Here is a 24,065-nt window from a genome sequence, read left to right on the forward strand (position 1 = left end):
ACAGTAAATCCCCATGTGAATCCTCATGAAGCTATGAGTGCATCTACTCTTGGTATATTCACTAAAAGCAATTGGGTTTTTTAAAAGAGATTCAACCTGGGTAGATCATTTGTGTACCTTCAAATGGGCCAATTAAGGTAATCCATAAATGAAACACTTTTATTTTCAAGAATTAGATGGGAACCACTTTTTTTACAGTGGTATCAAATGCTTAGTAAGCGCTGGCCTAAGCATTAGGGTAGACACAAGTTAGGCCAGATTCAGTCCCTGTCCCAAATGGGGCTCACAGTCTAAGTAGGAGGGAGAACAGGTGGATTTGCCAAATCTCTATTTTGAGGTTGAGAAAACTGAGGCACAGAGACTTAAAAGTGACTTGTCCAATGTCATGCAGCAGGCAAGTAGTAGAATTGGATTTTTAATCCAGGTCCCTGGCTCCCAGGCCCATCCCTTATCCACTAGGCCATGCTGTTTCACTTATTTGCAACTGCCTATCAGAAGGACTGCGAAAAAGTTTATGTGAACCTTGGTTTGAGTATGAGGATAGTTATTTATGCTGATTCTTATTAATGGTTGGGTTAAGAGACCTAGATGAAGAATTAATCACTTAGAATCGCTGTCGTTCATAGGCTGTTTTCCCAGCAAATCAGACCTTTTCAAATATTGGCAGCAGAATAAGCTGTCCGATATTATGACTGTTATTTCCATGAAATGAAAGCTCTGAAGGATTTCTGATTGAGGAAAATAAATGTAAGGAGAGATATTTTTTATTTGGTTCCAAGGCTAAATGTTGTGGGGCATCCATAGATTATATGTACCTTGAGGGCAGAATCATGTTTACTACCTGCATTTTACTTTCTCATGAACTTATACATTCATTTAATAGTATTTATTGAGTGCTTACTATGTGCAGAGCACTGTACTAAGCGCTTGGAATGTACAAATCGGTAACAGATACAGTCCCTGCCCTTTGACGGGCTTACAGTCTAATCGGGGGAGACAGACAAAACAATAGCAATAAATAGAATCAAGGGGATGAACATCTCATTAAAACAATAGCAAATAAATAGAATCAAGGTGATGTACATCTCATTAACAAAATAAATAGGGTAATGAAAATATATACAGTTGAGCGGACAAGTACAGTGCTTAGGGGAGGGGAAGGGAGAAGGGGAGAAGCAGAGGGAAAGGGGGGAAAAGAGGGCTTAGCTGAGGGGAGGATATATTTAGTGTATTCTCCACAGAGTAAACACTCAATAAATACTCTTGATGGATGGAAAAGTGCAACAGGCGTCACACAATACTATTGGTAATTCTTTTCCTAAGTTTGTGGGTCAGGGAACTGGTGTAGAATCAAAGACCAACTGTGCAAATATGCTGGAGAGAGGGTCACCAGCCCCTTCTCACACAATATTTCTCCATAGCTCTGCCCTCATCATGCTTCTGAGTGAAAGAATTTCTGCTCATTTTATCCCAGGTTCCCTAGCCATTTCTATGGCATGTACCAAAGTGCTGAGGCCCCAATCACGCACCCTAAACCCGGAGGCTGTGGAAGTGGGACTGGATGCATTCAAGATGGCGGGTACAAGTCCCCATTGCTGATCGAACACTTTCCCTAATAGCTGCTACCATAGTTGCTCTGCTAGTAGCTGCAGGTATGCAAACAGGTATGTGGGGAGGTAAGGATACATAAGCAGGCAAAGCGTAGATGGGCAAGGCATTTCTTCCATTAGCACAGACCCCTCCTAAGTCATTATTTGTGAAATGTGACAAGGAAAATCACAGGTGGATTTGCCAAAAGGGCTAGAAGAACCAAACCCAGGGATCTCCCCACCTAATCTGGCCGTCAGAAGGACCGGGTTCTAGTCCTGGCTCTGCCACTTGTCTGTTGTATGATCTTGGACAAGTCACTTCACTTCTCTCTATCTCAGTTTCCTCATCTGTGAAATGGAGATTAAGATTGTGAGCCCCATGTGGGACAGGGACTTTATCTGACCTGATTAGCTTCTATCTACCCCAACTCTTAGTACAGTGCCTGGCACATATTAAGTACTTACAAATGCCATTAAAAAAAATAATGCTTTCCAGGGACCCTTTTACAGATTCCTGCAGGCTGGTCCACCAGCCTGTAAATGGTGAGTGCAAAGCAGCCTTAACAATTCCTATTACGCATGGTGCCTGATTAATGCAGGGGCTTTAGAGGCTGCTGCCCTGAGGCCCTCCAAGAGGCCTTCCCTGACTAAGCCCTCTTTTCCTCTTCTCCCACTCCTTTCTACATCACCTTGACTTGCTCCCTTTATTCATTTCCCCTCCCAGCCCGCAACATTTATGTACATATCTGTAATTTATTTCTATTAATGTTTGTCTCCCCCTCTAGAATGTAAGCTCTTTGTGGGTAGGGATTGTGTCTGTTTATTATTACATTGTACTCACCCAAGCAGTTAGGAGAAGCAGCGTGGCTCAGTGGAAAGAGCACGGGCTTTGGAGTCAGGGCTCATGAGTTCGAATCCCAGCTCTGCCACTCGTCGGCTGTGTGACCGTGGGCAAGTCACTTAACTTCTCTGTGCCTCAGTTCCCTCATCTGTAAAATAGGGATTAAGACTGTGAGCCCCACGTGGGACAACCTGATTCCCCTATGTCTACCCCAGCACTTAGAACAGTGCTCGGCACATAGTAAGCGCTTAACAAATACCAACATTATTATTATTATTATTCTTAATACAGTGCTCTGCACATAGTAAGTGCTCAGGAAATACAGTTGAATGAATTATCGAAAGAGGCTCTGCCCTGGCTCAGAGCAGCAGGTGATGGGCAAGTGAGGGACTTGGATGTCCCAAAGGCAGTAGAGGAGGGATAGCCAGAGGATCCAGTGTCAGGGCCCCAAATACTGAGTGGGCTCAGCAAAGTGGCCACCTCTCCACGGGAGCTACTCCAGCTCCTTTTCAGTCAGTCATTCAGTCAGTTGTATTTATTGAGTGCTTTCAGGTGCATAGCACTGTACTAAGCACTTGGGAGAGTACAATATACCAATATTATAGACATATTCTCTGTCTACAATGGGCTTACCATCCACAGGGGGAGACAGACATTAATACAAATACATAAAATTACAGATAAGTACGTGAGTGCTGTGGGGCTAGGAGAGGGGATGAATAAAGGGAGCAAGTCAAGGCGATGCAGAAGGGAATGGGAGAAAGGAAAGGAGGGATTAGTCAGGGAAGGCCTCTTGGAGATGTGCCTCCAAAAAGGCTTTGAAGAGGGTGACAGTCATTGTCTGTTGGACATGAAGAGGGAGGGCTTTCCAGGCTAGAGTCGGTCAGTCAATCATATTTATTGAGCACCTGCTCTGTGCAGAGCACTGTACTAAGCCCTTGGGAGAATACAGTATAATATAACATGTTCCCTGCCCACAAAGAGTTTATAGTCTAGAGGGGGAGAGAGACAACAAAATAAATAAGTGAATTACAGATATGTAAGCAGCACCCTCACTATCCCGGGCCTGGCACTGCCTTTTGGTGTGTGGCCAGCCAGGCCTCTGAACTCTTTAGCCTGCCCTTGGGTCATGGATGCCTGAAGCTCCAACAACTAGAGTCATGGGTCTCTGCTTTTAAGTTCCCATCTCCTGCTACTGCATGTTCTCTTCCTCCTCCTCCTTGTTCCGCTTCTCCTCCTCTTTGTCTTTGTCTTCCTTCACCTCTCCTTCCTCCTCCTCCTTTTTTTCTTCCTCCCCACTTCAGCTGGACCCTCTCCAAAGTCACATAGAACATCCCTCTAGACTGTGAGCTTGTTGTGGGCAGGGAATCATTTCTCTTTATTGCGGTATTGGCCTTTCCCAAGTGCTTAGTACAGTGCTCTGCACACAGTAAGTGCTCAATAAATACAACTGAATGAATCTGCCCAGGGCCCTTCATGGTTTGGGCAGCTGGAAAGAACAGGAAGGTTGGTGGAAAAGTGGGCACCATATGTTAGCTCCATATGGCTGCCACTCCTCTCATGCCTTGGGGGCCCAAAGAGAGGAGGAGCAGTGCAGGGAGGGTGGCTCAGGGTAGACAGTGTGGTGATGGGGAGGCTTTTTGCTAGGTGCACATCATTATTTTCAATCACATTTGGTGATCCACCTTGTTCTGTCCTCAGGACTTTGGGGTAGGAGCAAGATCAGTCAATCAATCCATCAGTGGTATTTATTGAGCATCATTTACTGTGTGCATGGCACCATATTAGGTGCTTTGGTTGAAGCTGGGAATACCCTTATGATGATGCCATACACAGCCTGACAGTGATATTACGAGTCACAGTGGCAGGCGTCTCATGAGGAATCAGCTCTGGGGTCCATGATAGGGTTAATTTGACCATGGTGTTACAAGAGAATGTTAAATTGACAATGGCCAAATAAGAATCCTGTGATAATCCTTTCTTTAGTGGGCTATGAACCCCTTCCTCCTCTTTTCTGCTGTCATTTATGACCAGAACTGCGGCAAATGGTTATTCTCATATAGTAAGAGTTTAATTCATTCAATCATATTTCACTCACATTTATTGAGCTATTACTCTGTGAAAAGCACTGTACTAAGTGCTTGGAAAGTACAGTTCGGCAAGAGATAGAGACAATCCCTACCCAACAACGGGCTCACAGTTTAATTCAGAACTTTAATAATCAGGTCAGGAAATACAACAGCTCAGATACCTTCTTGTTTTTGTAGAGTATAGTTAAAGCCTTAATAATTATTTGGATTTCATTTATTTTCAGTGCTGAAGATTGAAAATTTTCCTAAAATTATTTTTTTTTGGTAGCTTTATAGGACACCTAATCTGTTTCAAAGTTGAGAAAACAGGTGATGTTTGCTTACTTTTCATGTCTAAGAAAACTCAAAACTTCCAAAAATTCCAAGTACCATCTGTTGGAAAAGGATAGAAGGAAGTAACTTTCAAACTTTCAGTGACTTAGAAGAGGTCAAAGAATCAAACTTTAACATTCATGATAGGGAATAACATTTCTTTGAAATGTCAAAACACTATAACGGTCAACATGGTACTATTGAACTTTTAGAGTTTCATCCTTGAATTTAGTTCTTTCCTAAATCATGACAGGGAACGTAAGCTATCATTCTAGTTCAGTGAAAAGTCATGCAAATGGCATGAAAATGAAATTTGTAACTTGAAATTTCCGATCTTTCCTGGACATCAATAATATGCAATTTGTCCTAGTTAGAGCATGGTTTACGGGGAGTCTTCTAGCAGCCCCTGTCTTTTCCCATACATAAATGGCAGCCAGCAATAGCTAGAAACAAAAGATCTCTCTCCCAGTCCCTGAATACAGTGACATTCATTCTGAGAGAGGCAGGGGCAGCTTTTAGAAAGCAGACTTCTTCAGTCCAACAATAACACACAATGAGTTATTGACTTGTTTATATATGGAGCTCTTTTCAGTAACTAACTCTGACTCCCACAGTCTGGACAAATGATTGATTTCGTTGTTAGAAAAAGAGAAAGCTCTTGCACTAAACTCTGTAGTGCAAACTACTTTTTCCCCATTTGTTCCCTTAGTGAATAGAACCTTATTAAAATGCACTTTCCAAAAAATACCTGCAGCTGGCCTTTATAACCATGTTTTGTATATATAAATAAGTAATTTGTCCCACTCTTTTGTATATTAACCGACCATTGGAGAATCTTGTCAATATATATGAAGGCAGATTGTCATTGTGCTCGTGTTAAACTGTATTATTTATATTGATCGGCATGTAAAACATAATTTAGATAATTTATCAGTTGTATGCCGATACACACATTTAGAGCTGTCTTGGCATTTAGTTTTCTAAGGTGTCATGTTGGCTCATTAAGGTGGTTAACAACACCTACCACACACATACACACATTTGTTTAAGTGTTAGGTTTGAACCATTGATTTAATCACTAATAAGGTAAAAAGCATCTTTGCATTTTGGAAACATCAATTACACAGTACTTATTTGTCAGTTAACCAATATCTTGTTTACAAATATGATCAGGGAGACACTTTGAAATCCATCTATGACTTTAACAGTTGCTCTTGGTGGTTTGGTGTTATAATCAGGCCAATCGATTGCTTAGAAAAGCACCTATTGCTTATTTTTTTCCTTCCTTTGCCCATATAGTTTTCTGGTCCCTTCGGTATTCTTCAATGCTTATAAATGTTTATCTTTTTATAAAATTTGTTCGTTCATAAACCAAAAAGGTAGGGTTTTTGAAGAAGCCAAAAAAGATCCATTTAAAGTTGGCTATCACCACACACAAATGACCCTTTACTGGCTTCAAACCTTCAACAGCAGATTAAAAACCCATTCTCAGCTCCAGGATGAGTTGGTGTCCATGGTGCAGCTTCGAAATCCAGGGAACATTTGAAGAATTCCTCAGAAGTTACCGCGCTTTTCGTTGAGCCACAAGTGGCCGTGTATGTTACGATTGCGATCTCTCTTTATTGCAGTGTTCCTCCCCTCCTTGTTCCCTTGAATTTCTCCAGAGAGTTGGGTACTTGGAATCTGGGAATCTAAAAAGGAAGCACATTCAGAGTAGCTTTGTCTGATACCTACATTGCATATGAGATGCATTTCCGGAGTAGTAGTAGAAATACATTAGTAGTGGTACTTATTAAGCAACTAAACGCATTGCACTGTAGTAAGCACCAGGAAAGTACAATAGAAGCCCAAGATAATTTTCCTGCCCACAGGGATCTTACACTCTAGTGAGGAAGACAGACAAGGAAATATTTCCAAGCAGTGGAATCAGGATAAATAAAATTGAATGTGCAGTCGAATTCAGATATGTGCATGAGGTACTGATAATAGGTAAGAGAAGTTTTGTTGCGAAGGGTGAGCTTTTAGGAGAGCTTTGAAGAGGGGGAACTCTAGAGCCAGGGGACAACATACAGAAGGGATCATAGTCAGAGGTCGTGAGTTCGACTCCCGGCTCTGCCACTTGTCAGCTGTGTGACTGTGGGCAAGTCACTTCACTTCTCTATGCCTCAGTTCCCTCATCTGTAAAATAGGGATTAAAAGTGTGTGAGCCTCACGTGGGACAACCTGATTACCCTGTATCTCCCCCAGTGCTTAGAACAGTGCTCGGCACCTAGTAAGCGCTTAACAAATACCAACATTATTATTATTATCATAGCTGGGCAAGATGAGAGCAGGGTACAGCCAAGAGGTAGGCTGGGGAAAAGTGAAAAGTACAAGGGGGACTCCAGCTTGTAGAGAAAAGCTGCTAACCAAGATGATTAATCAATGGGAAGGAGTTTTTGTGTGATACAGAGGAAGATGGACAGGCATTTGAGGGTTTTGAGGAGAGGAGATACATTTTTTGAGCAGTGTTTTGGTAAAATGATTGATGCAGAAGTGTCAAATATGGAACGCGGAGAGGGAGAGATTGGAGGCAGAGAGACAAGCAAGAAAACAGGTACAGTAGTCTATTAATGATATAACAAGCACTTGAACCAGGGTAGTGGCTGTATGGCTGGAGAGGAATGGGTGGATTTGAAAAATGCTTTTGAGGATAAATTGGCACCTTTCGTGCTTTAAATTCTGGGCTGTTAATACTCTCTGATGACAACTTCTGGTTGGGTTGGCCACCTTGTTTGAACTAAACCATTTTGCTTTCAATTTGCATGAATACTTGACTAGTAAGTTTTACACTGAAAGGCCAATTCCTAACTAAGGCCAGTTAGAACCAAACATTTACATTTTTCATTTGAAATATGGTTTTGAAAAACTGGATCTCATTTATGAGGAAATCTTTTGTCGTCTTCCTTTACAACTCCCCCTGCCCAACATTTTTTTTCTTCAGAGCAAATTGAGTCAATTTTTTGTTCTAAGTATTTCCTTTATTGTTACCATCCTTAGCAAGTTCTCTTTCTTTTTATTTCATTCACTTTAGTATTTTTGTCATTTTATGGCTTCTTATCTTGGTACTATCTATCTTGGAACTATCTCCATATTTTATTTCTTTTCACTAGATTTCAGTTTTTCCTTCTCAATTTTCAATGTTGTATATCCCACACATTTTTACTTTTTAAAATAGTGTTAAAGCACATTGATTTTTCCAATGCTATATGTTATCCTACCTTAGAATATTTTTTAATTGGACATTTTTGAGTTTGAGTAACAGTCACAAAAGTATACTGGCAAATTGAACTTTTAAGACTGAGAGCCCGTTGTTGGGCAAGGATTGTTTCTATCCATTGCCAAATAGTATATTCCAAGCGCTTAGTACAATGCTCTGCACACAGTAAGCGCTCAATAAATATGATTAAATTAATGAAAATTAAACTTCTGTCAGGTTAAGTTATACCAACAATCTGAAGCTTTTCTAACTTTCAGAAGTTGTAAATATATGTATTTAGGTGTGTATTTATTTTTGGAGTGTGACCGTGAATTTTAACAGTTGCTTTCCCCTTTTTTCTCTGGGAGGTTAGCAGCTCTGGCAAATCTGCAATTCAGCCCTAGATACTAATTATTCACACCCCAGAAAAGTTTTTTCACATGGGGCAGGACATTTTGGTTTCATCTTAACAAGAAATGGGGATGCTCTAGGCATAAATGACAGGAGAAAAGAGCCCTAAAGAGAAAAATGCAGTACTATTGTTGTCATGTCTGCATGCTTGAAGGCAATGCTATTAACACCGCATATTCTTAATTCCTTAGAATGAAAATACTCCATCTCATGATTCTGCTTGCAACAGTTATTTGTTTTCTATATGATCATATTTTTAAATGTTACAGTTCTTGTTATCACAGAGGTTTGAAAACACTTTTTCTTGATAAAAGCAGTTTGTATCTGGATGCCTATGTGTGGCTACTTTCTACTTTCAGTGGGCAACTGAATAGATTAGAGCAAGGGCAGTTTTCAGATGGGACTGATGTGTTTAGCCTTTGTTTATGCAGCTCAATTCAAGACAATTTTAGGAGAGAGTTCAGTTTGGTAATTTCAGATTCTGGTTTTGAAGGTGAGGAAAAATGTCACACCTTTGTAAAGTGCCATAGTGAAACCACAATTTTCCTGTTTCTGCAAATCCTGGCCATTTAGTGGTTTCAAGAAAGCAAGCCTTCTGGAACCCCAGTTATGACCCCCTGAATCAGCCTGTTGGCCTTTAACTTCTTAGACCTGAGCCCCATTCGTTTTTTTTCCCCGCAGTTTCACATTTTAGTCCCCTGCTCAGCTTCCAGAGACTTTTAAAAATGGAGTTGTCAGCTTTCCTCTCCTCTTCCTTTCTCCTCCTTCCTCCTCCCTCCATTCTCCTCCTCCTTCTTTCCTTTTAGAAAGGTGTGGAGCACTTGGAAAAAGTGGAATGGATTTCTGCAACCACTGAACCAGAGTCTTTCCCCAAATTCTTCATGGCTTTGGTTTGGCTACTAGAAAATATTTTACTTTTTGCAAACAATGAGTAGAGGACTTTACCATTGTGAACATCAGGAAGTGGAGGAAGGGGAACTGTGGTACTGGATATATATAAAAAATATATATTTGGAAGCCCATCCCCAGATTTGTTTTTGTTCTCCCCAAGACATATCCTCACAGCTAATTCCTCAGCATATACATAGTCACAATAACTCATAGCACTTATGTATGTCTTCTTTACGTACTGTATTCTTCCCTTTTACATCTCTTCATTCTCTTGTTATAGTAACTTCTATTTATATTCATACTCCTAACAGTAAATGATCTAGTAGCTGTGCCTGACCTCCCATCTCCATTAGATAATAAGTGACATAAGGACAAGGATCCTGTTTTTTCCCTCCATTGTAACCTTCCAAGCATCTAGTACAGAGCTCAGCACCCAATAGGTGCTTAATAAATACTACTGCTTGAAGCCAGGCAAGGAAGTACAGTGCTCTGCACACAGTAAGTGCTCAATAATACGATTGAATGAATGGTCAGAACAGAACTGGGGAGCGGAGGACTGGTATTGTAGTCCAATTGGCTGTTGCCCAGGCCTGGAAGTCTGGGTTTAAAAGTTTTCACTTTGGGGTTGCTCTGCATCTCTAGTGATCTAGATAGTTGAGACTCTAATAATGGTACTACTACTATTGCTACTAATAGTACTAATGCTAATAATAATAACAATTATAAGGGTATTTGTTAAGCGCTTACCTAGTGCCAAGCCCTATGCTAAGCACTGGGGTAGATACAAGGTATTCAAGTAGGACACAGTCTCTGTCCAACATAGTGGACATTGTCTAAGGGGAAAGACAAATTTGATCCCCACTTTTTACAGATGAGGTAACAGAAGCATGAAGAAGTTAAGTGACTTGACCAAAGTCATGCAGCAGGCAAGTGGCAGAACCAGGATTATTGGGTCTGGGCCCGAGTGTGTTTGCCTGAAGGGCTCTCCTTAGCACTTAATGGATCTGCTCTATTACCATAGGCCTTTGTAGCTAGCATTTTCCAACACCATGATTCAGTGATCAATATTGATTTGGGAAGTTTTTCTTTAAAAACTTTTAAACATTTCTCATAAGAAATTTTCTAAACCTAATCCTATTCCACTTACAACCAAAAATGTTTTGGGGCAACCCAGAGCTACATGTTGTCGTAGAATTCTGTTACTTAGGCAGAACAATGATCAGTGACACAATACTACACAAGAAAGTAGAAAACAGAATTCAAGAAAGCTTGTGAGTTGGTTGGGAGTTTGTCAAAGAAGAATATGGTGTCAGGATGACATTGTGTGCTACCGAACTCAATGTTTACAGAATTGCAGTACTGTCCTTCTTCTCTTCAATCAATCAGTGGTACTTATTGAACACTTACTATGTGCAGGGCACTGTTCTAAGTGTTTGGGAAAGTACAAGACACATTGACACATTCCCTGATCATAACTAGTAGTATTGGTCTTTAGCTGTGACCACATCCAGCTCTTTGAGAAATCCCATCTGTGATATTTATAATAATAATAATAATAATGTTGGTATTTGTTAAGCGCTTACTATGTGCCGAGCACTGTTCTAAGCGCTGGGGTAGACACAGGGGAATCAGGTTGTCCCACGTGGGGCTCACAGTCTTAATCCCCATTTTACAGATGAGGGAACTGAGGCACCGAGAAGTTAAGTGACTTGCCCAAAGTCACACAGCTGGCAAGTGGCAGAGCCGGGGTTTGAACCCATGACCTCTGACTCCAAAGCCCGTGCTCTATTTATGGACCATACGCAATATCAAATGGCAAGACAAGGTCACAAACACTGAAGTTCTGTAATGTAGTCAACCTCCTAACATCGAGGCTGTGCTCACCTCGACTTAGGTGTGGAAAGGAAGGTGAATGGCTGAAGGATACCCAAATAGCTGCTAGGTTGGTCAGCTGAAATTGGGAAACTATAACAAGGAGAACAGAGGAAATGTTGCAAAGTCACCATAAAGCAAACCTTCACACAATGCTGCATCCCAGTTGAAAACTGGGAGTCAGTTGTTGGAAATAGACCAGCACTGTGCACTGCTATCAAGAAAGGAATGGTTCTTTTTGGGCAAAAGCTTTGGAGGGAATTAGAGATAAAGAGAAAACAGCTCCTGATGCTGCAAACATCAAACATGACCATATGATGAGTGTAGTACTCTTTAAGCCCTTCCTATGTGTGAAGGACTGTTTTAAGCGCTGGGGTAGATGCAAGTTAATTATGACCAACACAGACCCTCTCCCAGATGAGGTTCACAGAAGAGATAACAGGCAATGAATTCCCATTTTACAGTTGAGAAAACTGAGGTACAGAGAAGGGAAGTGACTTGCCCGAGGCCACAGAGCAGGCAAAAGTCTTCTGACTCCCCGGCCAGCCTGCTTTGCCACTACTTCCACCTCTGCTCCAGGGCTTGACTCTCACCCTAGCTTCCCTGGCCCCTCCTCCCTGCCCTCTGCTCCTTCTTCCATATGAAAGGAAATTGTTTTATCGTGCAAAATTTAGTAATAGTAAGCAGTACTAGTAATAATAGTAGTAGTATTGGTTGTGTCATTTATTGTACACCTACTTGGTTGGTGCCCTGATTTGTGCTTGGGAAATGGCGAATAACAGAAGGACATGTTCCCGGTCCACAAGAAACATTAGAAACTATGTACATTGCCAGAATAAAGAGAGTAGACATATATACATGGCTGCCAAGGAGGCTGGCAAGAATTTATAAATACTAGAGATGTCTGTAGAGCTGAGAGGACTTAAGGTGCTGGGAAATTAATTGAAGAAAGTAATTAGGAAGGATTTGAATGTGGAGAGTGTCTGTCTGATGTAGAGAAGGAGGAAGCTCCAGGTCAGGAGAACAGCGTGAGTGAGGAAACAGAGGCCACTTCCTTCTGTGCCACCCTTCCACTTGAATTTGCTCCCTTTATTCACCCATCCCTCAGCCCTACAGCACTTAGGTACCTATTTCTAATTTATTTCTATTAATGTCCATCTCCCCCTCTAGACTGTGAGCTCCTAGTAGGCAGGGAGCATGTCTAACAACTCTGTTGTACTGTTATATTGTACTCTCCTAAGCACTTAGTATAGTGCTCTTCACACAGTTAGCTTTCAATAAATACAATGGATTGACTGATGGATTGATTGATTTTTGAGGACAATGTTATTAGTGTGGCCAACCTTCATTACTTACGCACATGCCCTGGACACAAACCCCAGAATGAGTGATACTGACTTTTCAACAGTGACTAAGAAAATATATTCTACTGCATTCTATTTGAGAGATGATCAGTAGAAAAATTAGATCTGGACATATTAAGGGAAAAGATAAATTATTTCAGTATTTTCAGATTAACCAGTGATGGTCATTGTATATTAAAAAAAATGCAGGGTACATAGTGCTTGGGAAGTACAAAACAAGCAAGTGACACACTCCCTGCCCACAGGGAGCTTAATTCCTGATGGGGAGTTCAGAAATAAAAATATTGATGAACAGAATAACCAAAACAAGTCAGTGGATGTACAATTGAATAAAGCCCTCTAAACTGAAAGCTAGTTATGGGCAGGGAATGTGCCTGCTAATTCTGTTATACTCTCCCAAGTGCTTAGTGCAGTATCCTGCATATAGTAGGTACTTAATAAATATCAATGATTGATTGATAAAGTTATCTACATGAGTGGTGAGAATGCATATAGGTGAGTACATAAATGCATGAGGTGGCTGATGGGTTCATAGGACTTGGGACCCTTGGAATTATTTTGGGAAGACATGATAGAAGAAGTTAGAAATCATACCGTTGACATAGTTCATTGAAAACTTAACTTCACTTTCTCGTATTCTGCCACATAGTAATTAACCTTTAATTCAGTTCAGGATGGGGTATTCAGAAGCATAACATGAAGCATAACATGCATATACATAAGCATGGGAAGCTTATGTAGTTGTCTTGGTTGTGAAAGTCACCCATGAATGTGTGGTGACTGAAAATACTAATATGGAATCTGCAGTCCCAGCCTCTGACTTCAAACATTATTATCATTATTACTATTATCATTATATTTTTTGAACATTTAGTATGCAATGAACTTTCTGTAAGCAAATCCAAAGAGCTCCATCCTGATCCTCTTGGATTCCTTTCCTTTTGATACCCTGTACCACTCTCTTCTTGAAACATTTTCAGGACTTGGTTCTGCTGACCCTAATTCTAGTTCTCTTCCCGCTTCCTTGACTGTTCCTTCTCAGTGTCATTTGCTGTCTCTTCCTCTGCTTCATTCTATCACGGGCATTCTCCAAGGCTTTTTTCTGGAGCTCATCCCCTCTCATCATTTCAACTACCACCTCTATGTGGATGACTCCAAGATCTGTCAGCTGTGTGACTGTGGGCAAGTCACTTCACTCCTCTGTGCCTCAGTTCCCTCATCTGTAAGATGAGGATGAAGACTGTAAGCCTCTCATGGGACAACCTAATTCCCCTGTATCTTCCCCAGCACTTAGAACAGTGCTCTGTATGTAGTAAGCGCCTAACAAATACCAACATTATTATTACTATTATTATTATCTGTCTCATCTGATCTGAAATCCCATATCTGTCCTTATCTCCAGCACACCTCCACTTGGATGTCCTGCTATCATCTGAAATTGAGCACGTCAAAAGCGGAACTTCTCAAATATCACCCTAAACCCACTCCTTCCCTAACTTTCCCATCTCACTCAACAATACCATCATCCTCCCTATCCGAGAAGATAAGAGTCTCCTCTACTCTTTGCTATTGCTCAACTCTAACATTTAGTCTTCTGCTAAATCTTGCCAATATTTCCTGCATATTTTCCAAGCCCACCACTCCTTTCCACCCAAACAGTGCTCTGGTTTGACTTGGCTAGGCTATGGCATGAGATTCCTCGCTGGCCTCCCAGCCTCCAACCTCTCTCCACCCCAATCTTTACTACATGCTGCTGCAATAAATCATTCCTGAAGCATCACTCAGTCCAAATCTCTTCTCCTTTCTAAACACTCCACTGGCCCCCTGTGGCTCCTGCTTCCAACAAACATTCCTTGAGCACAGACTCTAACTGGGCTCTGATTCCGGCTCCGCCACTGTTTCCAACCTGATTTTCTAGTGTACACCTCAGCGTTTAGTATAGTGCTTGACACGTAGTAAGCTCTAACAAATGCTGTTATTATTATTATCAGTATTGTCATTATTGTTATTATTATTCACTGACTGCGTCTACCTTATCTGCTTTCTTCACCAAGTTTTCCCAACCAGTGGCCTTTGCTCTTTCCAAGCCAACTTTGTGGCTTTTATTTTGTATATCTCTCCTTGTCTTTTATGTTTTAGTGGTTTATTGTTTCACCTTTCCTTATGTGTCTCCAGTCCCCTCTTCCCCTTTTATATTGAGAAGCAGCATGGCTTAATGGAAGGAGCACGGGCTTGGGAGTCAGAGGTCATGGGTTCTAATGCCAGCTCCACCACTTGTCAGCTGTGTGACTTTAGGCAAGTCATTTCACTTCTCTGTGCCTCAGTTACTTCAGCTATGAAATGGGGATTAAGATTGTGAGCCCCACGTGGGACAACCTGATAACCTCGTATCTACTCCAGTGCTTAGAACAGTGCTTGGCACATAGTAAGCGCTTAACAAAAACCATCATCATTATTATTACTAATGTTAGATTGTGAACCTCCTGAATTCATTCATTCAATTGTATTTACTGAGTGCTCACTGTGTGCAGAGCACTGAACTAAGCACTTGGGAGTGTATAATAAAACAAACAGGCACATTCCTGCCCACAATGAGCTTAAAGTCTAGAAGTGAGGAGACAGAGAGCAATACAAATAAATAAAATTACAGATTTGTACGTAAATGCTGTGGGGCTGGGTTGGGGAAAGAACAAAGGGAGCAAGTCAGGGCAACGTAGAATGGAGTGGGAGAAGAGGAAAGGCGGGGCTCAGTCTGGGAAGGCCTCTTGGAGGAGATGAGCCCTCAATAAGGCTATCAAGGGGGGATAGTAATTATCTGTTGGGGAGGGCTATTCCAGGCCAGAGGCAGGATATGGGCTAGGGTCGGCGGCGAGATAGGTGAGATCAAGGCACAGTGAGAGGGCTGGCATTAGAGGAACGAAGTGTGTGAGCTGAGTTGTAGAAGGAAAGTAGCGAGGTGTGGTAGGAGGGAGCAAGGTGGTGGAGTGCTTTAAAGCTAACGGTGAGTAGTTTTAGTTGGTTGCGGAGGTGGTTGGGCACCCCTGGAGTTTTTTTGAGGAGTGGGGTGACATTCCTGAACATTTTTGTAGAAAAATGATCTGGGTAGCAGAGTGAAGTATGGACTGGAGTCAAGAGAGACAGGAGGCTGGGAGATCAGCAAGGAGGCTGATGCAGCAATCTAGGGAGAATAAGATGAGTGATTGCATTAATGTGGGAGCAGTTTGGATGGAGAGGAAAGGGAGGATTTAAGCGATGTTGTAAAGGTGGGACAGAAATAATTTAGTGATGGAGACAGGAAGGATGGTGGTGCCATCTACAGTGATGGGAAAGGCAGGGGAAGGACAGGATTTGGGTGGGAAGATGAGTTCAGTTTTGAACATGTTACGCTTGAGGTGATAGGAGGACATCCAAGTAATAATAATAATTTTGGCATTTAAGTGCTTACTATGTGTCATGCAGTGTACTAAGCACTGGGGTGTATACAAGCAAATTGGGTTGAGCACAGTCCCTCTCACACATGGGGCTCATAGTCTCAATCCCCCTTTTACAGATGAGGTAACTGAGGCACGGAGAAGTGAAGTAACTTGCCCAAGGTCATGCAAGCAGATAAGGGGCAGAACAGGATTAGAACTCATAACCTTCTGGTTCTCAGGCCCGTCCTCTTTCCACTACGCCATGCTGCTTCTCATAGAGCTGTCTTGAAAGCAAGAGGAAATGTGAGACTGCAGAAAGGGAGGGAGATGGAGATTTGGGTACCATCCTCATAGAGGTGGTAATCGAAGTCTTGGGAGCGAATGAGTTCTGAATGAGAAAGCAGCATGGCCCAGTAGATAGAGCCCGGGCCTGGGAATCAGAAGGACCTGGGTTCTAGTTCCAGCTCTGCCACTTGTCTGCTGTTTGACTTGGACAAGTCACTTAACTTCTCTGTGTCTCAGTTACATCATTTGTAAAATGGGGATTAAGACTGTGAGCTCCATGTGGGACATGAACTGTGTCCAACTTCCATAGCTTGTATCTATCCCAGTGCTTAGTACAGTGCCTGGCACATAGTGCTTAACAGATGCCCTTAAAATAATAATAATAATGATATTCATTCATTCACTTGTATTTCTTGAGTGTTTACTGAGTGCAGAGCACTGTACTAAGCGCTTGGAAAGTACAATTTGGCAACAGATAGAGACAATCCCTACCCAACAATGGGCTCACAGGCTAGAAGGGGGGAGACAGGCAACAAAACAAGTAGACAGGCATCAATAGCATCCAAATAGATAAATAGAATTATAGATATATACACATCATTAATAAATAGAATATCATGTCAGAGGAACTGGGTTCTAATCTTCGCTTGGCCACAAGTCTGCTGTGTGACCTTGGGCAAGTCACTTAACTACTCTGGACCTTCTTTGTTTCCTCATCTGTAAAATGAGGATTCAGTACCTGTTCTCCCTCCTACTTATTCTATGAAGCCCATGTGGAATGGGGGAGAATGCATCCAACCTTACTGACTTGTATCTACCCCGCCAGAATTTAGAACAGAACACATATTAAGTGTTTAACAAATACCATCATTATCATCGTCACCATTATCATCATCATCATCGTCATCATTTTACTTGGGTTCCATTTCTGCTTATTTTAATACAATTGCCATTTCATTCATCTTTAAAAATTCACATTACAAATTTGTGTGATAGTAGCTAGACTTCCATCTAAGCCACATTTTAACAAGTCCATAAAATTTAAATTTGAATTATTACAAACAATAAAAATTTCTCATTTGTTGAGATGTGCCTTCTCTAGACTTGTTGAGACATGCTTTGTGGGAAAGAAACGTGTACCAACTCTGTTATATTGTACTCTCCCAAATGCATATTTTTTGCTCAATAGATTCCACTGATTTTTTTTTTATGCTACATGTTAAGCACTTACTATGGGCCAGGCACTGTACTAAGTGCTGAGGTAGATTTACAAACTAATCACATTGGATACAGTCCATGTCCAACATGAGGCTCACAGTCTAATCCCCATTTTCAAAGATGAGGTAGCTCAAGCACAGAGAAGTTAAGTGACTTGCCCAAAGTCACACAGCAGACAAATGTTGGAGCCAGGATCAGAACCCAGGTCCTTCTGGCTCACAGGCCTGTGCAGGTGATTGATTTCTCACCTATACCAAATTATCTTTTTTTTAGGTAACTAGGAGTCAGAGGTCATGAGTTCGAATCCCAGCTCTGTCACTTGTCAGCTGTGTGACTGTGGGCAAGTCACTTAACTTCTCTGTGTCTCAGTTACCTCATCTGTAAAATGGGGATTAAAACTGTGAGCCCCACGTAGGACAACCTGATTGCCCTGTGTCTACCCCAGCACTTAGAACAGTGCTCTGCACATAGTAAGCGCTTAACAAATACCAACATTATTATTATTATTATTATAAACCACATACAAAACTAGGCTAATTCAGTTCTCTGAATAAACATTGTTATTGTTAGCGTTTGGTGCTCAGCTTTACAATTTTTTTAAATTTTTTATTTGCAGCTAGACTTCTTCTTGGATGGTGAGGAAGAGGGAATTACAGAAAAGGCTATTCTTTCTATGACAACAGAGGAATTGTATGCAGCACACAAAGAAGTAAGGAACATATCTTGTACGATTTTTGTCTATTTTTAAATCGTTCATGAATAGTAACCACATCTACATGGGGACAACCAACACTTGCTTAGAAAACGTTAATCATTCCTAAATTACCTTGCTTTTTAATTGTACAGTAGCATCTGAGTCTCTTTCAAACAAATGATTAGTGGTTGGCAAATGGTACCTTTTGCTGTAGAATTTTATGATGGTCTGAAAGCCAGTGGTGTTTGGCTTCGCACTTGGATCTATGCCCTTTGAGCACAGGATATTCATCCCACCTTAGTCCCACAGCACTTGTGCATATGTTTGTAATTCATTTATATTAACATCAGCTTCCCCTCTAGACTATAAGCTTGTGGACAAGGAATCTGCCATATTGTACTGTCCCAAGTGTTAAGTACAGTGGTCTGCACACAGTGAACACTCCACAAATAATACCCTTGATTGATTGATTCATCTTATTTGAGGCACACAGATTTTTGGCCTCGTGCTGTGTACCTCAAATACTTCCTTTCGGCCATTGAATCTTCATAATAATAATGATAATTATGGTACTTGTTAAGTGCTTAATATGTGCCAAGCACTAGTCTAAGCTCTGGGGTTGATACAAGCTAATCAGGTTGAACACAGTCCATGTCCCACATGGGGCTCACACTCTTAATCCCCATTATTTACAGATGAGGTAACTGAGGCACAGAGAAATTAAGTGATTTGCCCAAGGTCACACAGCAGACAAGTGGTGGTCAAACGGCAGGGACTGTCTCTATCTGTTGCCGACTTGTTCATCCCAAGCGCTTGGTACAGTGCTCTGCACATAGTAAGCGCTCAATAAATACTATTGAATGAATGAATGAGACAGGATTAGAACCTATGGCCTTCTGACTCTCTGCCCTGTGCTGTATCCACTACACTACGCTGCTTCTCAATTGGCAGTGATGCCTAGGAAAGTTAGCATTCTTGAATTCCCCTGCTTAACTTACCTTTTGCTTGCCCGGAGATTTCTCAGTGTTTGAGTGGAGAGAAAAGTCAGTGTCGGATCCTGGGAATATTCTGTATTTTCAGTGACAACTACACAGACAGAGAAGTGGTGTTTCCTTATGGATACAGCGTGGGCCTGGGACTCAGAAAGACCTGAGTTCTAATCCCAGCTCTGCCATTTGTCTGCTGTGTGACCCTGGGCAATTCTGTGTGCCTCAGTTACCCTCTGTAAAATGGGAATTAAATCCATGTGGGACTTGGACTGTGTCCAACCTGATTAGCTTGCATCACCCGCAACACTTTGTACAGTGCCTGGCACATAGTAAGTGCAAAAAGAATGCCATTAAAAAAAAAGCCCCAGTCAGGATTTCTATATTGACCTCTGGGATAGGACTTGTGAAACATGGCTTCTAAGATATCCCTCTTCCTGCAAGTGCAAAGACTTCCTGCTTCTATGACATCAAACATTTGATTCTCCCCATGGACGGTCAGGTCAAAAGAAGAATTTTCCACAAAAAAAACTTTCACCAAATATCCTATTGTACAGGTCTGGGCAGTGTTGCCTCTTGGGCATTTTAAATGCTGCCATGCAATTTTGAAAATAAAGCCTATTATTCAGATACTTTTAGTTTGTAAATGCCCTCTAAGTATTAGCAAGAAGAAATGACATGGTAGTTATCTAAAAAGATATTGTATTATTTCTCCAATGCAAACATTAACAAACTTTGTTTTCGGTGAAAAGCCATAGTTTACAAATGTCAAGCCAGAGTGAGTTAATCATAAGATTCTGCAGGAAATATTGTAATGAAGAACTATTAAATCCAGGCTTTTTCTAACAAAAGCCCATGCTGGGAAGTTGACAGCATATTCCATAAATGAAATAATAATACAAAATTGCTGTCGGACAAGAGTGGAGCTTGATTATCATGTAGATTCCTGGAATGCAAAAAACCTCTAATCTTTTGGAGAAAAACGTATGAATTTTCCAATTTTATTTCAGTGACGTTGATGAATTAAAACATACAAATAACTTAAAGTTTAAAGTTGTGTAGATGTTTAAAAATACTCCAAAACAAGCTAGAAATGTTCATGAATGAATCACACAATGCTATGGCTGGTTTTCAACTCTTTGTGATTTTTTTGATCCTTCTACCTCATTTTTTTCCCTCCACTGCTCTAATGTACCCCCTGCATAGCTTATTTTACAATAGTTGAAGGCTCTAAGTTAAGCCACTCATATCTAAAGGACTATCATTGGTTGCTAGAAAGTTTATGTTACAGGCATTAAATATTCTTAATAGATGTTGCTTTGACCTGCATTGTTCAATTGTAATCTCCTTTGCAAGTAGGCTATATAGTCTAGTTTGCTAATTTTCAAAGCATTTTACTTCTAATATGTAAAAATAAACTACAATTGTGGAAAGATTTCAGTGTTGCATTTAGGGTCAATGTGAATTAGATAAGTGATCTAGATTATTGGGCTATTTAAAACTACAAAAGAACTCATTTCTACTCTTCACTTTGCGATATGTGTTCAGTCAGTGTGTTTTGCTAAATTCTTATAGTGATTTTAAAAATGAGAAATTAATCTTATATTTTAAAAACTGACTTTTTATGAAGTCTAAAGCATTTTTAATAGAAGTAGGTCATCCTAGATTAATTAGTATAATTAGAAATATTCCATATTAATCTTAATAGCATTAATTAATCATTATAAAGTAGTAGAAATGTCAAAGAGCCATCTGAAGAATTTTAATTCCACATTAACTAATTATTCTCTCTTTGAATTTTTATTTTTTGTTTGCTTTTGAATTCTATGGGTTAGTAACATCCCAGAATTGGAAAAGTGGTGGTACAGAGGAAAGCATAATATTCTGCTTTAAATTCTAATATTTAATCTTAGTACACTGCCAAATAATTTTGTGAGTGGAAATATTTTACCCTGAAAATTGTGCCTGGATTTCTGCTAAATTATTTACTTAATGGCTACTGGCCTCACGACGTTGGAGACATTATTTCATTTCTCTGAGATTCAGTTTGTTCATTTATAAAATTGAGGTAACCAAACCTGTCTCTACCTAATTCACAGAGTAGTTGTGAGGGCAATTCTATCTCAAAGACAGTGAGTGGGGAAAAAAAGAGGCACAGAGCTTGTTCAGTGTTGCCTAGTGGATAGAGCACTGGCCTAGGATTCAGAGGGCGTGGATTTAATCCCAGTTTTGCCGTTTGCTGTGTGGTTTTGGGCAAGTCACTTAACTTCTCTGTGCCTTTAGTTACCTCATCTGTAAATAATAGGGATTAAATCCTCCCTCTGATTTAGACTCCTAGCCCCATGTGGGACATGGACTGTGTCCAACCTGATTATCTCGTATGTAGTACAGTGCCTGGCACATAGTAAGTGTTTACCAGGTATCATTAGAAAGCAAAAAACCAAAACCACATCCATAAGCAAGGTCGATTTTGACTTTTTAGAACAGAATTTTGGATATTTGAGTTATATGAAGCAAAAAGTGAAGCCTTTCATCATTAACCATAATGCCTGGAAACCCATATTCTGGTAGGACTTAAATATAGCAAATATGGCCTGTGTTGAAAGTCTCATTTTGGCAAAAGGAATCAAAAGCGCTATACTGTAATAAATGATCCCTCAATTATCATGATAAACATTATTTGGAATATTATTTATCACTGTAGTAGGAGTTCCCTCATAAATATTTTCAAGATGTTCATTCATTCATTCAATAGTATTTATTGAGCGCTTACTATGTGCAGAACACTGTACTAAACTCTTGGAATGTACTATTTGGCAACAGAGACAATCCCTGCCCAATGACGGGCTTACAGTCTAGTCGGGGGAGACAGACGGACACAAACAGACAAATAATCACGATAAATAGATTTTTACTATTTTTATCTGGCACAATTCAGATTCAAATCTGAGAAGCTGTAATTAGGTAGCCTATGGAAATGATCTTTGGAAATTCTAGAGAAAGTTGCTGTGTAAACCTAAGTTATTCTCTTTTATTTTTATAATAGGGAAACATAGATGACCTTATGTTCATATTAGTATAGTAGACTGGTGGATCTAGTAGAGTACAGAACTTCCCACTTGCATTTCTCATCCTTTCCACCACCATAGCACCATAGATTTGTAATGCTGGGCTCATCATTCCCATTGCCCATTTCTCTTTATCTCTGCCTTACTTGCTTTGGTGTCCAAATGTATTTTTTTAAATGATTATTATTACAATAATTAATAATAATAATGATACTGGTTAGGTGCTTTTATGTGCCAAGCACTGTTCTAAGAGCTGAGGTAGATACAACTTAATCAGGGTGGACCAAGTCCCAGCCCCAGTGGGGCTCACATTCTTAATTAATGATCCGTATATCTGGTTGAAGTTGTGGAGTGGCAGCACATTGAAAAATCCACCAGCTGGCGTGGCACTCAAACATGCAGTGGCAACAGAGCTTGGCACATAGTAAGTGCTAAACAAATACCATCATTATTATAAATTGCATTCCAAGGTCTTAGTACAGTGCTCTGCACATAGTAAGTGCTCAATAAATACAACTGAATGAATGAATATATTCTGTTGGTGGTTCTCTCATTGCTCAGAAAGGACGAATCGGAGGTTGCAGAAGTTAGAGCGGGGAAGAGCTGCCCGTAACCTAGTTTGTGGCGATCCTCTCCTCTGTCTACTACGTTTGTGAATGGCTTCTCCCAGTTGTAATTCCTCTGATGCTGCAGTGATAATTTTGGTGAGAGCAGGCGGGAGGTTGTAACTATCCAAGAGTCCACTCAGGTGAATGCTTGGAGGATGCCCATGGTGGGGGAGTGTGAAGGAGGAGAGCTGGGAACGTAGGGAAGGAACCTGCACATATGGAAGGAAGTTGATGCTCTTCCCCAAAAGGACCTGGGTTCTAATCCCAGCTCTGCCACATGTCTGCTATGTGACCTTGGGCAAGCCATTTTACTTCTCTTGGCCTCAGGTACCTCATCAGTAAAATGGGGATTAAGAGGATGACCTCCATGCAGGACAGGGACAGTGCCCAACCTGATTAACTTGTTTCTACCCCAGTGCTAAAAACAGTGTGTGGCACATACATACTTGACAAATACCAGTATTATTATTATTCTTAACTAGTGATCCCTTGGGCCTGATGGTGAAGACATTTTTATGAGTACCGAGTTTCCTTTTCATTTTTTCACCCATCTTCCTCCGATTATCATTAACAAAGGTCAACTTGTCTTTGATCTTAAGTTTGAGATCTAAATTTGATAATGACCAGACATTAAATATAAATTCCTATTGCTGCTCTTACTGTATTTCCTGCCTTTTGCACTGATTTTCACTGACAGGTTCTGTGTAAAGTGCCTCACGGCTCTTCCTGGACTCTCTCAGAGCCACATACCATTTACATTGACAGCTAAATTTAGCACAGAATAAAATGGAGAAGAGGAAAGAGTAGCAATAATATCAGGAATATTTTTATGTTTAATCATCGTAATGATAAATACAATCATGTTTTCTTCCTGATTCTACCAACTTTTTAATGTTGTCTAACATAACATATTATATGTTTGTATGTATATATCAAATGCATAACTGAAACAACCCTGCATTTTTCACAGGAAGATTTACGCATTATTTTTTAAAAGTAGAAAGAGGTTATATCTCCGTTGGAATGCGCATTCTCTGAAACTTTCTGTTCAGTTGTCATAAGAATGATAGTACTTGTTAAGCGCTTACTATGTGCCCAGCACTGTTCTTAACGTTAGAACCCCCCAAAATCCTGTACAGATCACTTCCGTGCTGCATTTTCTTGGAGACTGAAGAGTAAAATGTG

General features: G+C 40.6%; 1 protein-coding gene across 1 annotated transcript in view; it reads left to right on the forward strand.

The window, feature by feature from the left end:
• The window catches only part of DCDC1 (doublecortin domain containing 1), a 406,529-nt gene that overhangs the window by 151,045 nt on the left and 231,419 nt on the right, over positions 1 to 24,065 (forward strand). The window contains exon 10 of the mRNA XM_029060915.2: positions 18,141 to 18,233. Coding sequence (XP_028916748.1) covers positions 18,141 to 18,233 — 93 coding nt within the window. The remainder of the gene's footprint in view (positions 1 to 18,140; positions 18,234 to 24,065) is intronic.

The sequence above is a fragment of the Ornithorhynchus anatinus genome, chromosome 3, assembly GCF_004115215.2.
Source record: "Ornithorhynchus anatinus isolate Pmale09 chromosome 3, mOrnAna1.pri.v4, whole genome shotgun sequence".
Taxonomy (NCBI): Eukaryota; Metazoa; Chordata; class Mammalia; order Monotremata; family Ornithorhynchidae; genus Ornithorhynchus; species Ornithorhynchus anatinus.